General features: G+C 41.0%; 1 protein-coding gene across 2 annotated transcripts in view; it reads right to left on the reverse strand.

Moving 5' to 3' along the window:
• Nucleotides 1–8,864: 8,864 nt before the first annotated feature.
• Nucleotides 8,865–19,534, reverse strand: part of GRIA4 (glutamate ionotropic receptor AMPA type subunit 4) — a 251,465-nt gene continuing 240,795 nt past the window's right edge. Inside the window, exons 14-16 of one of the 2 annotated variants that reach the window (XM_068395590.1) lie at nucleotides 18,044–18,158; nucleotides 15,659–15,793; nucleotides 8,865–9,029 (exon numbers count right to left, since the gene is read on the reverse strand). In XM_068395590.1, the coding sequence (XP_068251691.1) occupies nucleotides 8,865–9,029; nucleotides 15,659–15,793; nucleotides 18,044–18,158 (415 nt within the window). The remainder of the gene's footprint in view (nucleotides 9,030–15,658; nucleotides 15,794–18,043; nucleotides 18,159–19,534) is intronic. The other variant, XM_068395591.1, reaches the window with a different exon arrangement.

A 19,534-nucleotide genomic window follows, 5' to 3' on the forward strand; every position in this document is an offset into this window, starting at 1 on the left:
ATCCCATATTACAAACTTAATGTATGGGTACAAATATTATTTTCCTAATTGATATTACCGTAAATGGGCCTGAGGAAGTACTGTTGAAATATTTACCTATCTTCTTTCAGCTGTAGATTTAGTCAGAGGGAAGTTAGGATATTTGGCATTTTATACACAGAGAAGCTTTAGATTTACAAATCTTCATTTGTCTTTTTTCTTCAAAGCCAAGCTCATAAATGAAGCAACTGTTCCCAAACTGTCACGGTAATGTCACTCGCTTCCATGAAGTCATCACATCACTTCTGTTCCTATAACAACCTAACATTGTCTGTTGGTAATGTCACAAAAACATTGAATTGCCATCATTTTGAAAATAACTCTGAAGTGATGACTTTTCTTTTTACAAGAAAAGTTTTGAAAATGAAGCAGCTGTATTAAATATTAATCCCACTGCAGCTGGTAATTAGTCATAAGGAAATAATATTTCTTAGTATTAAAACATGTTCTGTCCTTCCTTTTTCCCTTATTCTTTTCCATATAGAATGAACTGTTGAAAAATTTTATATGGAGCTAACATATTGGATAAATAGTACAGAAAAAATTGAATGCAAATTAAGATGGACAAATGTAAAACTGTATACTTAAGTAGAAGTCGTCTACTACAGAAATGATGAATGAAAGATGAATGGCTCTGCAGCTTTACTGCAAAAAATTAGGAAGGAAATGCATCAACATCCTCATACTTCTGCAGATAAATATAAAATTTAGGAATACTGTCTGCAGTACACATGAAGGAATCCTTGTGGTTTAGTTGTGCCCACTCATAAGGATTGAGCTGGAGGCAGCTTTCAGTATGGGTCTTCATACACGATGGACGTGGTTCATTTGGGAAGAGTTGGGGACAACAGTGTAACCAGTCCTAGGTTTACAAGTTAGTCTGAGGTTAGCTGTCATGGAGGACTGGAGATACTATATTGCCTTAAAAGAGCGGGCTGGGTGGTGACAAGATCACAACCTTCAGTGGGGACGAATCAAGGCACCTTGGAACAGAGAAGCTATTCAAGCTGCTGCAACAGTGGAAGAAACCCCAATGGATGGGAGAAAGCCTTGGGGTTTGGTGTAGGAGAGCAAAGGTGGAAAAACTCAGGGCAGGGAAGGAAACTTCACAGAATCATAAAACTATAGAATGGTTTGGGTTGGAAGGGACCTTAAAGAACATCTAGTTCCAAATCCCCTGCCACTGGCAGGGACACCTTTCCACTAGACCAGGCTGCTCAGAGCCCCATCCAACCTGGCCTTGAACACTGCCAGGGAGGGGGCATCCACAACTTCTCTGGGCAACCTGTTCCAATGTCTCACCACCCTCACAGTAAAGAGTTCCTTCCTAATATCTAATCTAAATCTACCCTCTTTCAGTTTAAAACCATTCCCCCTCATCCTATTGCTACATGCCCTTGTAAAAAGTCCCTCTCCTGCTTTCCTTTAGGCCCCCTTCAGGTACTGGAAGGCTGCTATGAGGTCTCCCTGGAGCCTTCTCTTCTCCAGGCTGAAGAGCCCCAACTCTCTCACCCTGTCTTCATAGGAGAGGTGCTCCAGCCCTCTGAGCATTCTTGTGGCCCTCCTCTGGACTCACTCCGACAGCTCCATGTCCTTCTTATGTTGGGGGCCCCAGAGCTGGATGCAGTACTTCAGGTGGGGTCTCACGAGAGCGGAGTAGAGGGGCAGAATCACCTCCCTCGACCTGCTGGCCACGCTGCTTTTGATGCAGCCCAGGATACGGTTGGCTTTCTGGGCTGCATGCGCACATTGGTGGCTCACGTTGAGCTTCTCATCAACCATCACCCCCAAGTCCTTCTCCTCAGGGCTGCTCTCAATCCATTCTCCACCCAGCCTGTATTTGTGCTTGGGATTGCCCTGACCCCCATGCAGGACCTTGCACTTGGCAAGAAACTTGCGACAGAGAGGCAAGCTGGGCTTTGATGGAGGGAGCTCTGGCAGGAAAATACCAGAGACCAGAGTTGTTGTGGGGCTTGAAATAAGGAGAGAGAGCTGCGAGGGTGTGTGGGACAGCAGGAGAGCTGTGAGTAGGAAAGGCAGCCAGAGAGCAACCAGTAGAGCAGGTCCACAACGTGCCCATTCAAATTTCCATTTTTACAAGTCCCTTTCCTCCTCACTAGCTATAGCCCACTGATGCCTGACAGGGCAGGATGCTACTCTAGAGTCTCACAGACGGTGAAAAGGGCCAGGGTAGCCCAGCAGGGAGGGGGAAGGAGAAAGGATGGGACCAGAAGCAGGAGCCAGAGCAAAGCACCCGAGAAAAGGGCTTTCTTCTCTGGTTTGCTGATCCACAAGTGGTCAAATGAACACCACACCATGAGATTTGTGTGTGGATTGTGTGACCATTATTGAGGCTTGTAAGGAGATTAGATAATATGACTCTAGTTTGGGTGGACTTCACTTTCACTGTGCTGACCAGCATCTGTTGCCTTGTGGGAATGTTAAATCTCCAGAGACCATTTTTCAGGTTGTCCACAAATTGTTAATGCTGTACTACCACACAGTCGCAAAGAGCTTCAGCGGTCTTCAGAAAACAACACAGCGACAACAATGCTGAGTGAAAGTGTCAGCCTATTTCCTCTTTGGGCCGGGACTCCTCTGATTTATCTGTGGAAACATGCTGAAAGTAGAAGGAAAAGGTTAATCCTCATCAATTTTTTTTCCTAGGTTAATTTAATGTCACAGTGACTCCTTGTTTTCAAATCCTAATAGGGGATGTGATAATCAGGTGGTCAGGTCTGAGTGGAGGGGGAAGTAGGTAAGCATGATGGATGAAATCCTATCATCAGCTCTACATGCTAATGGTTCAGATGTCTTACAGTCTTTTTTCAGGCTTTGCCTGTCCCCTGTGACCAAATAAAATGGCAGGAGGAAGAAACAGCAGCATTTCCACATCAGCTCCTGTCTTCTGAGCACTGAGAAATCTGTCTGAAAGCAGTGACCTTAACTGCACCCTCTCTCCTGAGCCTGATTCTGTTTGATGCAGAGTAAGAGGAGATGGGCTAGAAGTTGTGCCCACATGTTTAAGAGAGAAACCTCCCCTTCTGCTCAGGAACTCCATGAGATTTTCAGACTCGATTGCATCACACTTGCCACTTCAAAGCCTTCAGTGACTGAACACACACTTGGAAAATATCAAACCTAACTTAATCTGACACGGTTATCAGTGTAACTCAACCTGTGTGACAGTGTCCTTCCTGAGGGTTGCTACAGCTTCCTTGTACTCAGAAATGTCTCTAGAGAAACAGCAGGCATTCCTTCTTAACATTATTCAGAATGATAATCGCTTGTTTTAAAATGAAGCTTTGTTTTTGGTACATTTTCTTTAGGAATGATGCAATTTAGTGTTTCATACAGGGATGTTTTTTGTTGCTTTGTATTAGAGTTAGTTTTAAATATTCTCTATATTAAGAAATGAACTCTTATACCTAGTCTCCATATAGTGGAGATACTTCAATTTTGAGAAGCCTCTCAAACATTGAAGTTGGATCTAACTTCAAAGCTGAACCTGCTTTAAATGAAGGTTTGAAGCAGATGACCTCTGGAGGTCCCTTCCAATCTAAGTTATTCTATGATTCTTATTTACTAGTTTCAGTTTGCCTGACCTTACATTCAATGCAATTGATATGAAATCAATAAGTTATTTGGAATCTGTGACACTCCTCTCATTTAGAAATGGAAGTGACTCTAAATTCTATTTGTAATTCCACTGGTGACTTCTTACCCTTAGACATTCCAGATAAAGTTTGACTGCCTGTCGCATGCCAATTACATGTTTTGTTGTAACAGTGTTAATTAATCTATATCTACCACAAATCCCTGCAGCTCCTTGCAGGCTGCCCTTCTTTTCTTGCTTTTGACATTAGTGTAGTAGGTACGTTCTGCCAGCTGAGAGCTTTAGGAGCTCCCTTCTACTGTAATTGCCTGGTCATGGATGAAGGTCTGCTTACACTTTGAGATGGCGGAAAAACACTGGGGTTTCTACACCGAATTAAAGAATATTTGCTCTCCATTATGACATCCTATCAGAGCAGAAGCCAGTACAGAATTACTAACGAAAAGAGCTGAACAGGTACCACTCTACTCCTTCACCACACACAATGATTACAACCAGTTGTATAAAGCTGTACTCCTTTCCCCAGGCTCTGTTCTCAATTGCACTGAGGCAAATTCAACTCAACATGTGCATTCAGCTCCCAGGATAGTCTCTAGGTGAAATTCAGCAATAACAAGCAGTTGTGTAAGACTAATTTTGCATGTGAGGTCCTCAGACAACCCAGCAAGCCTGTACTGATTTTGAATTTAATAGGTGTTTAATAGAATACACCACCAGTGTGGGAGGTTTGAATGTGTAGAATGAAAACCAACTAATATAACAGTGAACATCAAAGCAGGCTTGTCCTACAGTACGATTCACACCACCTCAGAGGACATTTGTTTTGCAGACAAGTCTAATATTGTTTTAAATATTAATGTTAATAGTTGCACTTGATTACATCAAAACTGAAATTATTTTAGAGGCAGGTAAGTACATAGGGCATTCAGTTTGAGATTAAGATAGCTAAATGCAGATACCAATAGGAAAACTGTGTGTCTAAGGTCTTTTCATACTCCACAGTGATCTAGTAAATGGAGGCTTGAAAAGAACTCAGCTGAACAGACTATAGGACACAATTCAGTTACTCTCGCACAGGTACCTGGTACCATTTGAGATGCCTTAGGTCATCTGACACATCTGCATGGGGCTCTTAGATCTGACCCAGCATCTACAGAAGACTCGTGCTTTTCTGGACTTGCACTAGGAGGCCAGGTTGGATACTTAAAGGCATCTCAAGTCACCCTAAATGCCTAGGTTTACGCAGCAGAAATGATCTTTCAGATGATCAGAATCATTCTTTGGATTAGATTAAATTCATTTGCCCATACAGGGCTATCCTGTCCTCTTTCTGATTCCCCATGGTGACTGAGATACCTTTGGAACTGGCAGATATGACCCAAGGCTGATAGGACACTTTCTGGACCTGTAGCTGGAGGCCAGGCAGCATGGCCTGGGGCATCCCAAGGGGCAATAGATCCTATGTGAAGGAAAATGGATCAGGTTCTGTTGCCTGTATTCTTTTCAAGGGCAAAATCTTGGAAAAATGTGGACGATAATTGAGTTAATGCCTCAATAGTAATAGTCCCCTTTAATCAGTAGCCTCCTTTTCTCCCTTTGAGCCAGTGATTGCTATGAAGCTGCTAGATGGAGGTGGCCAAAGAAAGAGCAAGGCAGGGTGATGAAGGAGAGCTGAGACTGCTGTGCCAGGAGGATGGGATGCAGCCCAGCAGCTGCCAGGAGCTGCACTGCTGCTTCTCAGTGCCTTGGAGCAGCCCTGATCTAATGACAGAGCCTCAGACCCTCTGGAGGACTGGAGACCATGACATTCCCGAACCTGATCTGAGGAAGGGTTCTCCTCCTTTGGGTCATATTTGCTGCACAAGGAAGGGGAGTGACTTCTGGCACTGATCTTCAAAAGGGTGAGGGGAAGATATAGAGAGGAGTGAGAAATGAGTGTTTCAGAAGGGGGGAAAGCAAAAGAAAAACTGTCTGAGGGGCAGCTAAGATCGATATGTGAAGACAGTCATAGCATTCATGCAACGATTACCCCCTTGGAATAAGACAATGGAGTAAGCTACTGCAGAAAGAGCAGACTGATACCCTGAGATTGCTTTCTCAGCCACCTGTATTCTAGTCAGCTCTCTCTGCTGTAGCATTTTCACATCTAGTTTTCTTTTTTTTCTTCTAATTTTGTATCTGTGGTACTTTATGACAGGCATCGGGCAAAGTCACAGTCTTCTCTTCACCTCATCTGACCAAGATTTCTTTAAGCAAAGTGTTCCCTTGCCAAGGACATGGCTTGGAAGTCGTGAGAGGATGCGACTATCCACCCCCATGGCTGCTGGCCGCATGCCCGTGGTGGGTCACACCACTCCATGGCCATGCTGCTCTGCGGCTGCATTGCTCATGCTGCTCGACTGTGAATCCTCTCGGTGGGGATCCTCGGTAGTTACTGACACTGGACAAGACATCTCAAAGGACTTGAGGGTCTTGTTGCCAAGTGGACCCTTGTCTTGTTGCTTAGGCACCTAAGAATGGGCTCCATGGAGTGACATTGCTAACTGCAGCGATGGGCTGTTTACTGAAGGTGAAAAACAAATGTAATGCATTAAAGAGACAGGGGAGCATGTAAGAAGAGTAACAGTGGAAGATGGTAAAATATCCCAGGACAGCACTGGCACTGCTCACAGTCCTGGAGGTGCAAAGGGTGAAGACAAGCTCCTGGAAAAACAAACATACACACTAGAAAAAAATAGACAGCATCCTTCACACTCAGTCTCCCAATCTGTTCAGCCTCTAATATGCTACTTTATGAAAAATCAAGACAGATTTTTTTTTCTGTTTTCTTCTTTAAAAAAACCCCAACAAAACAGAAGTTGCTTTTTAAATTCAGGTGTAAAAAGAAGTCTGAGAGGGAGCTCACAGCTTTAGTCAAACAGGAAAAAAACCAGACAACTCACCATTCCAGCCACAGAAACACAAACTCATGAATTCACACTAACTCATGAATGAGCTAAACATGCAGCAAAACAAGGATATAAAGTTTAGTCACAGTGATTCATTGCAGTTATGTGTCTTTTCCTCTGAGACCCCTGCACACTTTGTAGTCATTGTGCCTTAGGGGTAAGCATCATCTTATTTCCACCCTTGCCTGCACTGTCAAGCTCTGTATAAGAACTGGTCGCCCTCAGCCTAGATTGGAGTCAGTGAAAGATATAGGCTGTTGCTGCTGATTCAGTGTTTTGGTGTTTTAATATCTACTTTAGGATGAAGTCATTCAGTCTCATTGATTTTTTCCCTCCTCCAGTAACTATAAAGGGTGTCTAGAGTACTTGAGGTAAGAAATTCATATCTATGTTGTTGATACCTCGCCTGAAGCTAACACCTGTTTTGCTACTTTGTAGATGCCTGTATCACGCATGATGAGCATCACCTCAGTAGTGCTTTTTTGTTTGTCCTTGTCTGCAGTTCTTGAGGGCTGGTCATCGTTTGGCAGCATTAGGCTCCACCCTGCGCCCAGATTCCTCTTCTTGAGGGCCTGGAGCCCTGGGGCTGAGAGGAGCACCGGCCATGGAGGCCTTGATGAAATTTAAGCCATCTGAACATGACTCCTCATGGGCCTGGCAAAACCACGAGGGCATTAGAAGCTATGATGAATCCAAGTCTGATCTGATTTGCGGTCTGGGCTCTGGCATGGAGCTGTACACTGGTGGCGATGCTCTGGATTTGGAGACCACTGCAGTGTCTAGTGTGGCCAAGGAGAATGACCATCGCAGAAGAAAAGACTTGCTACAACTTTGCACCCACAGACATGCCTGCTCCTGTCAACATTTGGCTTTTACTCAAACAGTGCTTGCCTAGACTTTCCCTGGCATGCCACTGAAAGGCTGGCTGATGAAAACCTACGTTGCTGGGTACCAACACACTGTATCTATCACATCAGTCTGAAAGATGGTCATTCTGACTTTCCTGCTCCCTAGTATCTCATCCCTTGAACTATCCAGAGAACAAATCCTATCACTAAATGGTTCCCTACCTCTCAGAAAGGGTTTTATAGCACTAAAATACTCAGTGAATAATCATGAAAATACTTTGACAGCTTCATGTCCCTCCTCTCTAAGGACTCAAAATCACTTCACAAACGCACAGGGACTCAGACTGTCTCTGGTAAGGTACTGCATCCTGCAGTAAGAAATGAACCACCTTATTCTATTTTGCAGGTGACATCCCTAATGATCAGAAAACAACTCAAGCTCTGTCAATATTATAAGAACGTTTGTTGTTTTATTCTTTTTGGTGGGTACAAAAACCACAGTTTCTTACACAGACCAAGATTATAAATAATATCTGTAACATGAGTGACCCGTAGTCTCTTTTGATTCTACACTGCAGACTGATGACGTACTCTAAACATTTTATCATTTTGTTTCTTGTATTAGACAGATGCAAATCTGTGGAACACAGAATGATGGAACAAAATGAAGGTAACAGCAAACAAGAGGATGACCAACAACTTTTATAAAAAAAAGTATCTGAATTTTATTACAGTGATGGCATTTTATATCAATTATTGCAATGAATTGTTCCCTAAGATGGTTAGAAAAAAGAATTGTGTTGTCCTCTACCGAATTTACATCAGTTAAAAAGCAAGCATGTTTCAATATTCCTCTTTTTTCAAAGAAAATGTAAATAATTTCTTTATTTTTCACAGGATTTACATATTTATTATTTTCTTATCACAGTTTAGTGATTCTTTTCTACAGCTGAACAGCTGAGTATTCTTCCATTGTATATATTGATGTTCTGGAGACACAGGTTAGCATGTTCATTGACTTCTATAGCTATTTTTCTCTCTTTGTTGAGACAAAGACCAAAACGTTGTCCTTTCTGAGCATGTTCTTCACAGTTTAATGCGCTAAATTGGCAAGTCTTATTAGTTTTAAGTCCACTCAAGTGAAATTTGTTGTTGTTAATACACCCTTCCTAACCCCCTCCCCCCAACAAAACTAAATTATGAATTTTCCTGATATAAAATCTGAGTTTGGGTTTCCGAGCTGAGCTCATGCACACATTGTTGCTGATGATGTCTGGCGCATTTGGACGTACTTCCCTTTCTCAGCCAAATTATTAGTTCATCAATGACACTCCCATGTCGTTACAGTCTGTGCTGTGTTCGCATCAGTCACCAACACAGTTTGATTAAGGCACTCAATTATTTTTTTGGTTTTTATGGTAGGTCCGATGCAATTACAGCCAATCCTGAACTTTGTCTAATTGCAGTTCCAGTATGCACGGCCTTCGGGCAGTCGGGAGTCAATACGCGTCCATTTTCTCCCACACTCCCTGTGATGGATAATCTGGCTTTGTTTCTTATGGCTTCAGAAAAGGTAAGCTACGTTTGAAAAAAAGAGACAAGAGGAAAGTGTTACAATGTTTCTGTCCTTCAACAAACCAGGACACAGCCAACACCAAAATATTAAACTTTAGACATCTGCATTTTTTCATGTTAACATTAAATGTAATAATAGTAATCACCATAAATATAATACATAGCATTTAAGTCTACTAGGGGAAAAAAGACTAGCAAATCTGAGGGTAAATTTCATTACAATAAATCATTATTGATTTAAATATAAAATCTGATTTTGATCAAGAAATTAACAGAAGAGGCAATACCTTCATCTAAACTGCTTCAAACTACATTTATATACAGCGAAATGAGAATCAAGACCTTTTATGAACCTGAAAGCATTAGCATCTGTGAATAAAGTCATGCTCAGGTGTTTATAGGCTTAGATCTTCAACAAGGAATGTCAAGATAAAATATAACTACTGGAAATTGTTTCTAAATTGCAATAGCTGTAGCAGCTATCTTTGTGATAATTCCATGGATCAAATGTAAAGAAATTATTACTTCTTTTCACAATGCACATATTTAGTATCAGTAAATCTGAGAACTGTCCTCAAATCTCTTTTCATATATATATTTTTCTACAATTAGAGAAGGTGGGAACTTTCCATGGAAATGTAGTTTTTTGAGAGAAAATTCAGTTTTCTATATTTTTCTACATTAGATCCAAATTTTCCCCAAGAAGGTTTAAATTTTTGTTACCTCAAAATCTTTACTTTCAAGTAAATCAAAACAAAATATCTTTTTTTTAGACACTAATTGACTCAAGCAAAAAATCTGGATTTGTTAAAAAAAAAAGATTTGTAGTTATTTTAGTCATCCAAAAACCAATAACCTAATGTAAAAGAGCTCTCTCATGTGATGATAGAAAAAGCCTAGATGACTAGTTTAGACTAAAAGGTTTCCAGATGACTAAAATTAAGGGAGGTGACTAGGGTCAACAATGCAGCAAGGACACCTGGAACAACAGGCACCCAAACTACACTATGTTGAAACAGATTTCAAAAATACCATGTTAAGATATTAGTTAGTGGGGAAACCTGATTTCTAGTCAGCAGAAGCTATAGTCTATGCAACTAACTCATGTAATCGGTGTGCAGGGATGCAATCTGAAATACCAATTGGAAAGACACGAGGGTGCATTCACACAGGAGCAAAGGGATGACAAACATCATAAATTCATTTTATTTGCCTCATTACTGATCTCTGCATTTAGAACTTTGTCCCTCTGAGCCCGGTTTCTCCTTCTGAGGTAGCAGTGAAATCCTGAGCTGGTGTTTGATATGCTGAAGTTAATTATATATATGAGTGTGTGTGTCTAGGGATGAGGGAGATTCCTTAAAACTCCCAAATGTTTCCACTGCCCTGGTTTCATTTCTATGAAAATGCACCAGTCTAATATTGCATTGCTATCAGTAGCTCCTTCAAAAAGAGTTCTCCAAAGTACAGCTGCTGTTGTGGCACAGCCGGAGCTTGGATATAAAAGCAACTTTCCAAATCAATTACCCTAAAAACTTCAGCCCTCACAAGCAGCCGAATTCAGGAAAAGGCCTCAGCTTACAGAGGGCATTATGGCCTTCCCCTTACGCTGAAAAACCTTGGCTTTGATAATCATCAATGGCAATGTCCAAAGTTCACCTGCTGCCAAAAGTTTCCCTGCTGCCACAGTACTCTGTGTCAGGGACCGTTACCAAACATATTTTGACCTAATTCAACAGCTAGATATAAAAAGTGAGAGAGAGGTAATGAGGGAGTGGGTACCTGGGCGCATACAGTACCAAAAACCTCAACTATTCCCCAGCAGCAAATAAAAACCTATGCCTTTGCAAAGCACAGACACAAGGCAATGTGGTGTAGCTCCACATAGAGCACGTCCAGAGTCCCATTGCAAATGGATGTCAAGGATGTGTAACTGCCTGCAGAAATGCACAGGACATGTTTTGGTCAATGGCAAGAAAAAACAACGGTGCTTTCATTTTGGGGAGGAATGAGAGCCCAAACCAGAGCACAATGCAAACTTGGGTGGAAAAGGGACAGCTTACTCCAGATGTGCTAAATTTCCCAGAACCCAGCAACTCTCCATCACTTTGATCAGCTATCTGTTCGTAGCCATTCAGGGTTTGCCACTGGGAAATCTGAGAGAGAGCTCAGATTTATATGGGATATATGACTTATGTGTAACTGTGCTTTTGTAGCTCAGTCTCTATAGCTTTCTGGCCATTGACAACACACTCAGGACAGAAAGACAGTAAAAAGGGATCCACCAAAAAAAAAAAACAAATGAGAATAACAAACAATTTCTCAGCAGCCTTCCACCGAATAACAGAAAAAGCTGCAATAAAACAACTCCTCTCTTCTCACGGCAGAGATTAACAACAGCTCAGCAACACACCACGGAAACAACCCAGACAGTTAACAAAGCCAGGAGGAGCAGGTCAAACTTGTACTCGGGAAGGTGCCATAAAGCCAAGTAACCAGGTAAGCTTCTGTGTTATACTTTAAACTATACTATAGGTAATAAGCCAGGCTAATACTCTGCTTAACTCTGCTGTTGCAATTTCAGATTTATGGCCTGGCTGCAGAAACAGTTTCAGGAGAGGCTGGGACGAGAGGGAAAAGTCTTGGTATTTGCTGTGAATATTACCCAAATTGTGAAAGTCTCTGTGCAGTAAGTGTATGCAGTTAATAGTGATAATGTATTTTCAAATTTGTCATTAGTTTTGGTTAAATTAGTTGTGGAATTAATCATGTGAAAACACTGACTGCCCTGTCCTATTGGGAAATGGGAATTTAGGAAACTGCTATCTTCAGTCTATATAATAAAAATATAATATAATAAAAATATCCTAGCCTGTGTGGGTTCTTTTGTTGTTCAGGCTTCTCTATTACCTGGGTCACATGGAGGTGTCTTTGGCACTTTTAATGAATTTTTCTATATCTTGAATATGAAATTGAAAGTATACAAGTTAAAGTAAGTCTATTACACATTTACTGAGCCATCCTGTACACTTCACCATTTTTGTAATTAATTTCATAATTTTTTCATTGCTTTTTGTAATTTTGTAATTAATTTCGTTAACTATAAACAACAACATGGGATGGGAGAGCAAGAGAAGGCAGCTGAACTGGAAGCTGTTTCGTGAGCTTCATGGCCCACAGAGAGTGGCCATGGAGTGGTGGTGGCTGGCTGGCTGGATACTGGGACACTCCCTTCAAAAGCCTCTGGGTTTGGGGCAAGGAACTTAGTAGGGCTTTTCCCTAGAGCAGCGGGAGAGCAGGCTGTTAGGCTCCACACTGTTGTCAGGGCATCTGCTCAACTAGAGTACTAAGGGCCTACTACTGAGACACAAAAATGGAAAACTGCTGTCCAGGGGAGGAGGATCCCTCCTTAAAGCAAATGTCCTTCCCTGCCTTCAGCAGATGGAATAGCCTGTCATGCCTTCTGAATGTCTTTATCCCACACATACAGACTAGTCCTTTATCATACAGACTAGTCCACACAAACAGACTAGTCCTACATTTGCATTTTCTGCTGCCTCACAGGCAGGTGAATTTCCCTGAGGCAGCTCACTTTTGTCTGGATTAAACTAAAAGAAAAAACATAGTAATGAATATTAAATGTCAAGCAGGTTGTTTAGGCTATTATTTTACATTAGTTAAAATGTATACTATTAAAACTATTTGATGTTCGCTTAAAAAGTCACCGTGTTGGTTACCCATGCAGGTTAGAACTGCCAAGCATCTTTCTATGTTAGCAAGTTTTAGTCCCAATAGGATCCCTTTACTCCTTGGATAAATAAACATATCAAAGGTTTCGAAGTGCATAAGACAAGACATATTTCTGCAGAAATATGTGTAACCAGTGTTGTGGGTTCTGTACTGCTGCCAGCTAACAGGGGTTTATGACTAGCACGTGTATGAACAGATGGCACAGTCACCCTGTACCGAGCACGGCTCACAGGTAACCCCTCGCTGCCTGCGTGGTGAGGGATGGCCAAGTGTTGCTGGGAGAGGATGACTGGCCCTTGGCAGTCTTCCACATATAAGCATAAGTGCTTTTGTATGAAGTTCACATGCTGAAATTTCTCAAGTAAATATTACGGCAAATAAATAGAATGAAGAATTTCAGAAGTATATAAATACTGGCTCGAAATCCTAGTTATTTCTATTTTTTTTTTGTGAGTTTTTAAACGTCTGCACCCTAAAATGTTTTTAAGAGATTATCAGAAGTTTTGACTGACCCAAACATGAATTTTCAATAAAATAAAATGCAACGTGGGCATTTTTTATATATTTTTTCCTATAAGAATTCATCTCTGTGTTGCAACAAGTCCCACAAAAATCCAGACTTTAGAGAAAAGTACTGATGATCTTTCCTTAAAACATAAAACTCAGTTAGCCCTAATTATTATTTCAAGAAAACAGTAAGGCTAAAATAAATTCTACAAGTATAATCGTAGTGTTTGCTGCACTGGAATCGCAGAGCTGGCTGGGAACTCAGTGGATTGTCAAGTCATGCCATGTTTAGCATGCTAAGCCAGTTTGGGTCAGGTCAGTATTTGAATGAAAGCTTTGGTATTTTTTTTGCTTTCTTTAAGACTGTGTTTTGCATGCATTGCACCCTGTAAACTTGATAGGGAATATGCTTTCTGGGAGTCTTACTTTTATACCAGCCTGGGGACACTCTCAGTTGTGGGTGCATCACTGAAGAATTTAAAGGAAAAAGATCTCTTCACTTGCATTTTGCACAATTACTTGCATGGGATTATTTCTTTTTAAGACCCTTATTACTGACAGTGAACTTGGGAGATTAATACTAGCATCTGGAAGTCCTGATTCCGGTTCACAGTAATGAACACTGGCCTATACTCCCTGACACCTGCTATGCCTCACATTTTCACTAGTTAACAAAATGCACAGCTAAGACTTTTTGTTCTTCTTTGGGAAATTAGGCAGCTCTGTTACAATTAAAATATACCCAGGGCCATGACTTGTACAACAGGGAACAAAAGAAAACTACACCGCGACAGTACGTTTGGGATAGTTTCCCAGGCAGCATAGGCCAAGCCCCCTCCCTTTCCCCCCCGAGAACCCACCTATTCCTCGCAGCGCTCCAGCTATCATGCTCAAACACCATTCTCTGCTCACTCTGTGTCTGCTCTGTACTGTATGGTTCGGTATTGTACTGGCTGTGCCTTTAGACTGTAAGCTCCTCGGGACAGAGACCTGTTATGTGTTTGGCACACTTCACCTACAGTACAGCGCCGTGTGCTCCAGCGCTATATGAATAATAAATAAAAAATAATAATTTTATCTCCAGTTGTTTCCTCCAAAAATTTTTCTAGGTGGCAACATAAAAATGATATTCTTCATCTCCTTTCCCTAAACTTTTGGTTTTTTACTTCCACTACAGGGATGGCTCAGTGATTTCAGGAAAATGTAGCTCAAGGTTTTTGTTAACAGAGGAGAGATGTGGCTTACTATTTGCAAGGGCAAGGGAGCTCTAGGTAGCACGAAAGGGCAGGGTCCTAGCTGCACCTTCACTTATAAAGCAGCCATGGGAACTATGTAAAAGTTATATTTAGAAGCTCAATTTGCTGCTACGTGCCATTTCCAAAGGTCAGAGAGTTGATTTGACTAATGATTAGTTGGCAAGATACTCACTGCATGGATGAGAACAAATACATTAGTAAACCATCACTGCATGCCTACTCAGGGGAACTATGCAGGACGCAGCTCGGCAACATGAGCAGTTCAGTCTCCAACATCACTGCGTGAACATCTAAAATACACTAGTCCTGAGCTAGGTAAGGGGGTAGGTTACTGAAAGCTGAGGACAATAATCAAGGTCTATTCACTGGTTAGTGACTTTTTCTGGTTCTTATAGTGGGCAAAGGTTGACCTGAAACAGGACATTGTGAAAAAAATGCCACACAATTAGCATAAAACATGTATCAAAGGGAGGGTGAAGGAATAGGTGGGGAGAAGGGAGAGAAGGTAAAACAACATTTAGACTGCTCATAACAGTGCCTTGTCTTCTGTTAGTTTAACTATGGTTCAGTGATGTTGCCTATCCTAAATCTTGATTATAAGGAAGTCCCAGTTAGGGCCAACATCGAATAACAAAGGCTTACAGCAATTTGTTGCTAGTAGAGTGCAAACCTTTAGGAAAATAGACTGGCCAATCAAGTAATTAAACACTGGCCCTCTGAATATATATTTTACGATTGCAAATAGTTGTCATCTCCCAACTGATTCGACAACATTGAGTTGTTAAAAATTTATTTTTTATGTTAAAAATTCCTTGCAATGCAGATGTCTATTAGCAACATAGAATAGTATACTGTACATCTGCAGCCAAAAAAACTGAACCACTTTGCACTGAAGTTTTCCAAAATATAAAGCTCTGTTCAGAAGCAAGCACCACTAGACAGACAGGTCACAACACTGCGTTACAAGATGCATCACCCACTCACTGTAGTAGGCCCTAAGTCCTACCCCTAAATTTTAATACTTTCGGTTCCATATACGTTGTAACCTTCTCTATAAGTTGCTAAATTCTGGGTATTCTGCGAGGAAGTTGGGTTAAAAGTCTGTGCACTCTTTGCCACCTTCATTCGTTTCGCCTCTGCCCTGGACTTGTAACAGAACTCTATCAAAGCCACCAGCATTGCCAAGCCCAAGCCTCCAACCAGAATGTAGAAGACTCCAGCAACGTTGCTGAGACTCAAGGCACTCGTCTTGTCCTGGGGAAACAGAAGTGACACAGTTAACCCTGGAAACCAGACCCCTGGGAGCACAAGCTACACATTAAAACATTAGAAATAGAAATAAATAACAACATTTAGCTGAAACTAAATAACGGTAATTTACATACTTCTCATGAAATCTGACTTATCTGGATCTATAAAATATATTTAAGCATCTAGTTTTCCTGGTTGGCATAAAAATATTATAAGCATATTGCCAACATACCAGGATGTCATTGCTGGCTTACTGCGAAGCATTACTTCCACTAACTGGAGAATTAAACAGTGACATGTCTAGCTCTCTTTAGGTGACATTTTAGCACTGATATGAAAATGCATTTATGTAAAGCTCTTTAAAAGCTTTGGAATCCAGAAATCCATTTACATCAGACAAGACTCTGCTTGATCTTTACAAAAACAGTAATTGTACTTGTGGTAGGCATTGCTGTTAATTTAAAAGATCCAGACTGAGTTTCTGATACTTAAATGATAGGTGAAAATAACATGTGAGGCTTCAGTTATTTCTTTGAACAAACGCTTCCTTTGAAAGTGCACACTGTACCATACACATCATGATATATTTGCCTCTTACCGATTATTGTATTTTGTTTGTATTTTATTATAGATACAGTTCTGGAACATGCCCATGGACTACTACGGCTCAGCAACAGTATAATTCTAAATAGCAATTTATGACCTCTTACATATTATTCATAATTTAGACAACAGTGAGAACTTTCTTTAGCAAATTATTAAATATACATCACTTTATAAACGATCACCTCCTTGGGCGTACTGTAGTAAATAACTATTCTACATTTCTCTATACTTGACTGCTTGGTTATGAATAATGTAATTTTTTTATTCGAAATCCATGTGCATTTTTAGCACAGTTCTCAAGGAACTCTCTCTGGATGGACTTCCATATACTACATCGTGCGCCTTAAGATACTTATAAAGTTTTATTCTTATGCAGACTATATTATCTTTACCTAAAGTAAGGAGAGTACTTAACTTCCAATTGTAATCTCTATGAAATTTTGACTTACGAAGAATGAAAAACATTTGGATGTTTAATTTAAAGAGGCACTATTTGTTGTGCAATCAGTAGATTAGCACAGTAACAATCCCCATGGAGGTATAGAGGTGTTTGGGGCTTATAGACGGGTTCTGCTTTGTCTGTCTCTTTTTAGCTGGCTAAGAGGACTCTGAATATCTTGGAGGTGACTGTGTTCCTCTGGTGGCAATTGCTAACGTGCTGCTTGCAAACAAGGAGGAGACAGGACTGAGAAAGACCTGACCTAGTGTATGTGGTGGGTTGAGGCTTTCTCAGGTACAGGTACTCTGCCATCCTCTTAACTGCTTTTCACTCCTTTCTCGGAAGCACTTGCCAGAAAAAGCAAAATGTGATGGAAGTTTGTTTCCCAGGTTAATTTTACCTGCTATCCTCTCAGGGCACACAGGCAGCAAGCAGTCACTGCCCATCACGCTTTCCTTTTAGCTCTGGACAGCACAGGCTAGCACAGAGACAGGCACTGTGAAGAAATGTCAGACTCCTCGAATACAGGGCTGGCACTGACTGTGGTGCTCCCCAGCCATCAGAAAACACCCGCTTCTGTATTTGTCCCCCAATAGAGAGAAATAGAGAAGGCTCCACTCCCTGGTGCTGTCGGAATTACTGTTTGGGAACGGACTAGGGTAAACACTGGAAGCTGTAGAAAGGTATTAATTATCAAAGCCTTTCACTTCAAAGCTCAAGTTAAGTCTTGGCTCCTGAAGGAGCCAGGGACTTTCCCAAAGGGAGCCAGGCACAACCACCCTGAGCAGTGATGAAAGGCAAACCTTCCCGCAAGCGTTTCTCCTTTTCAGAAAACCGCTGAGGGAGGCCAGCTCCGAAAGGAGAAGGCGTGAAGGGACATTTCCTAAGTAGTCAGTGGGGAAAGGCCATTCCCTGTAGGCAGGAAGGAAACAACTAACCCAACCTGCCTCCCCCAAAACCAAAAAACTGCCTTCTAACTCCTCAGCAGATGCCCTGAATACGCAGGGCGATGTTTGGTGATTTATATCACTGAAGACTTTAAAAAGCAATAGTGCTTCTTTAAATTAAAGTGTGACCCCCATCAAGATGGGGGCAAGCAGATTCGTTCTGTGTCTACAGCTGCTTATTTTATTTCTAAGTCATTTTGTTTATTACTTCCTTTACTGCTTTGTGAACAAGATAGTAGGTCCCGAACTGCAGCGACTGACCTTACTTCCAGAGTCCTTGGGTCCACATTCACCTTTATCGTACCACCATTTGTTTTTCAGCTTGTCTAAGACGCCTGCCTCACTGAGTTTCAAAACGGCAAGGTTTACAGGAGTTCTTCACGTGGAAAATAACATAAATAACATTATATATGTTATTTTATGTTATTCAAGTAAAACTACATAGAATCGCATTGCAAAGTGACAGAGCAGAGGCCACAGTGGGTGCTATGTCATGTACTGTTGGCCCAGGTTTAGAGACAGACATACGACCGGGACCTGCTCCATCGCTTTAGGTAACAGGCACATACTGCTGGGGAAGATTTGTAAATAAATCGTATGCAATTACTGTGAACCCAAAACTATTGGCTTAGACATATTAACAACATACTCTTCAGAGACATATATAACTGGATATACGACTTACGAAACATATTCATTTGTGTTCCTTGCTTTCAATCTATTTTAGTTTGTAAGCATACAGACTAATAATGTGACTTGGCTATAGCTATTTCATTTACTGCCCTCAAAATTATCCTTGCAAGAGAAAGGAGCTGCTTTGTGCAGTTTGCTGCCCATAACCGCTTGGCACAGACCTGTAATTGCCCTCGGTGCAGAGCACTGTGGGCATTAGGAGATCTGCACACAGAGAACTTGGGGGGAGAGCTGCGATGCCCTTATCCTCAGCTAAGAACATGACAGTCAAACTTTCGTTTTCATTTCCTGCTTCAGCATTATTTTCAAATTCAAAGTTTTTCCTTAAATCTCACTTATTCAAATAAGTCTTCCAGGGATGCCAGGCTCATGATGAGTTACCACTCAGAATATTTTCTCTTACTCGTGGTATTTGCTGTGGGTGACACAATGAAGTTTAATATTGAGGTGAAACCTCATCTGATGCCTCAGTCATGAATCTCTATGGGTTTACACTGAAGTTACTTAAACTCACTGAATAATCTCAGAATATTATGGCAATGCCCCACTTCATGCAGCTGTAGCAGTTTATTTTCTAAAATCCTATGAAAAGATTAACAGACTTATTTTATGTACTTTCCGCTTTGAATCACTGACTGTCAAATTCTTAATGTGGTAGGCATATGGATATCTATTTATGTGCAGGTGCGCATGAAAATACAATATGTATCAGAGAAGGAGGAGATAAACAGAAATGGCATTTGATAGATGGCTTTCTGGTGATGTCACACGAGATAGGAACTGATCCTGTGTGTGCCAGTGGATTCCTATGGGAAAATTAATCACTCATAATACATCGTAATCCATACATTGCCAAAATGTTAACTCATGAATTCAAGGTTTAATAAATAAATAAATAAACCAGTGCAAGCATTAATTAGTATAGTGTAACTGAACCTACTAAAATAGTTACTATGAAAGAGAAAAGGGGCTTGTAGTTACACTCTGTAACTGGTTTAACTGGAAATCCCCAAATGCTTATGTATAAATATATTTGTGCATGTTTGTATATATATATTT

Source organism: Nyctibius grandis, chromosome 2 (genome assembly GCF_013368605.1).
Source record: "Nyctibius grandis isolate bNycGra1 chromosome 2, bNycGra1.pri, whole genome shotgun sequence".
In the NCBI taxonomy this organism is placed as follows: domain Eukaryota; kingdom Metazoa; phylum Chordata; class Aves; order Nyctibiiformes; family Nyctibiidae; genus Nyctibius; species Nyctibius grandis.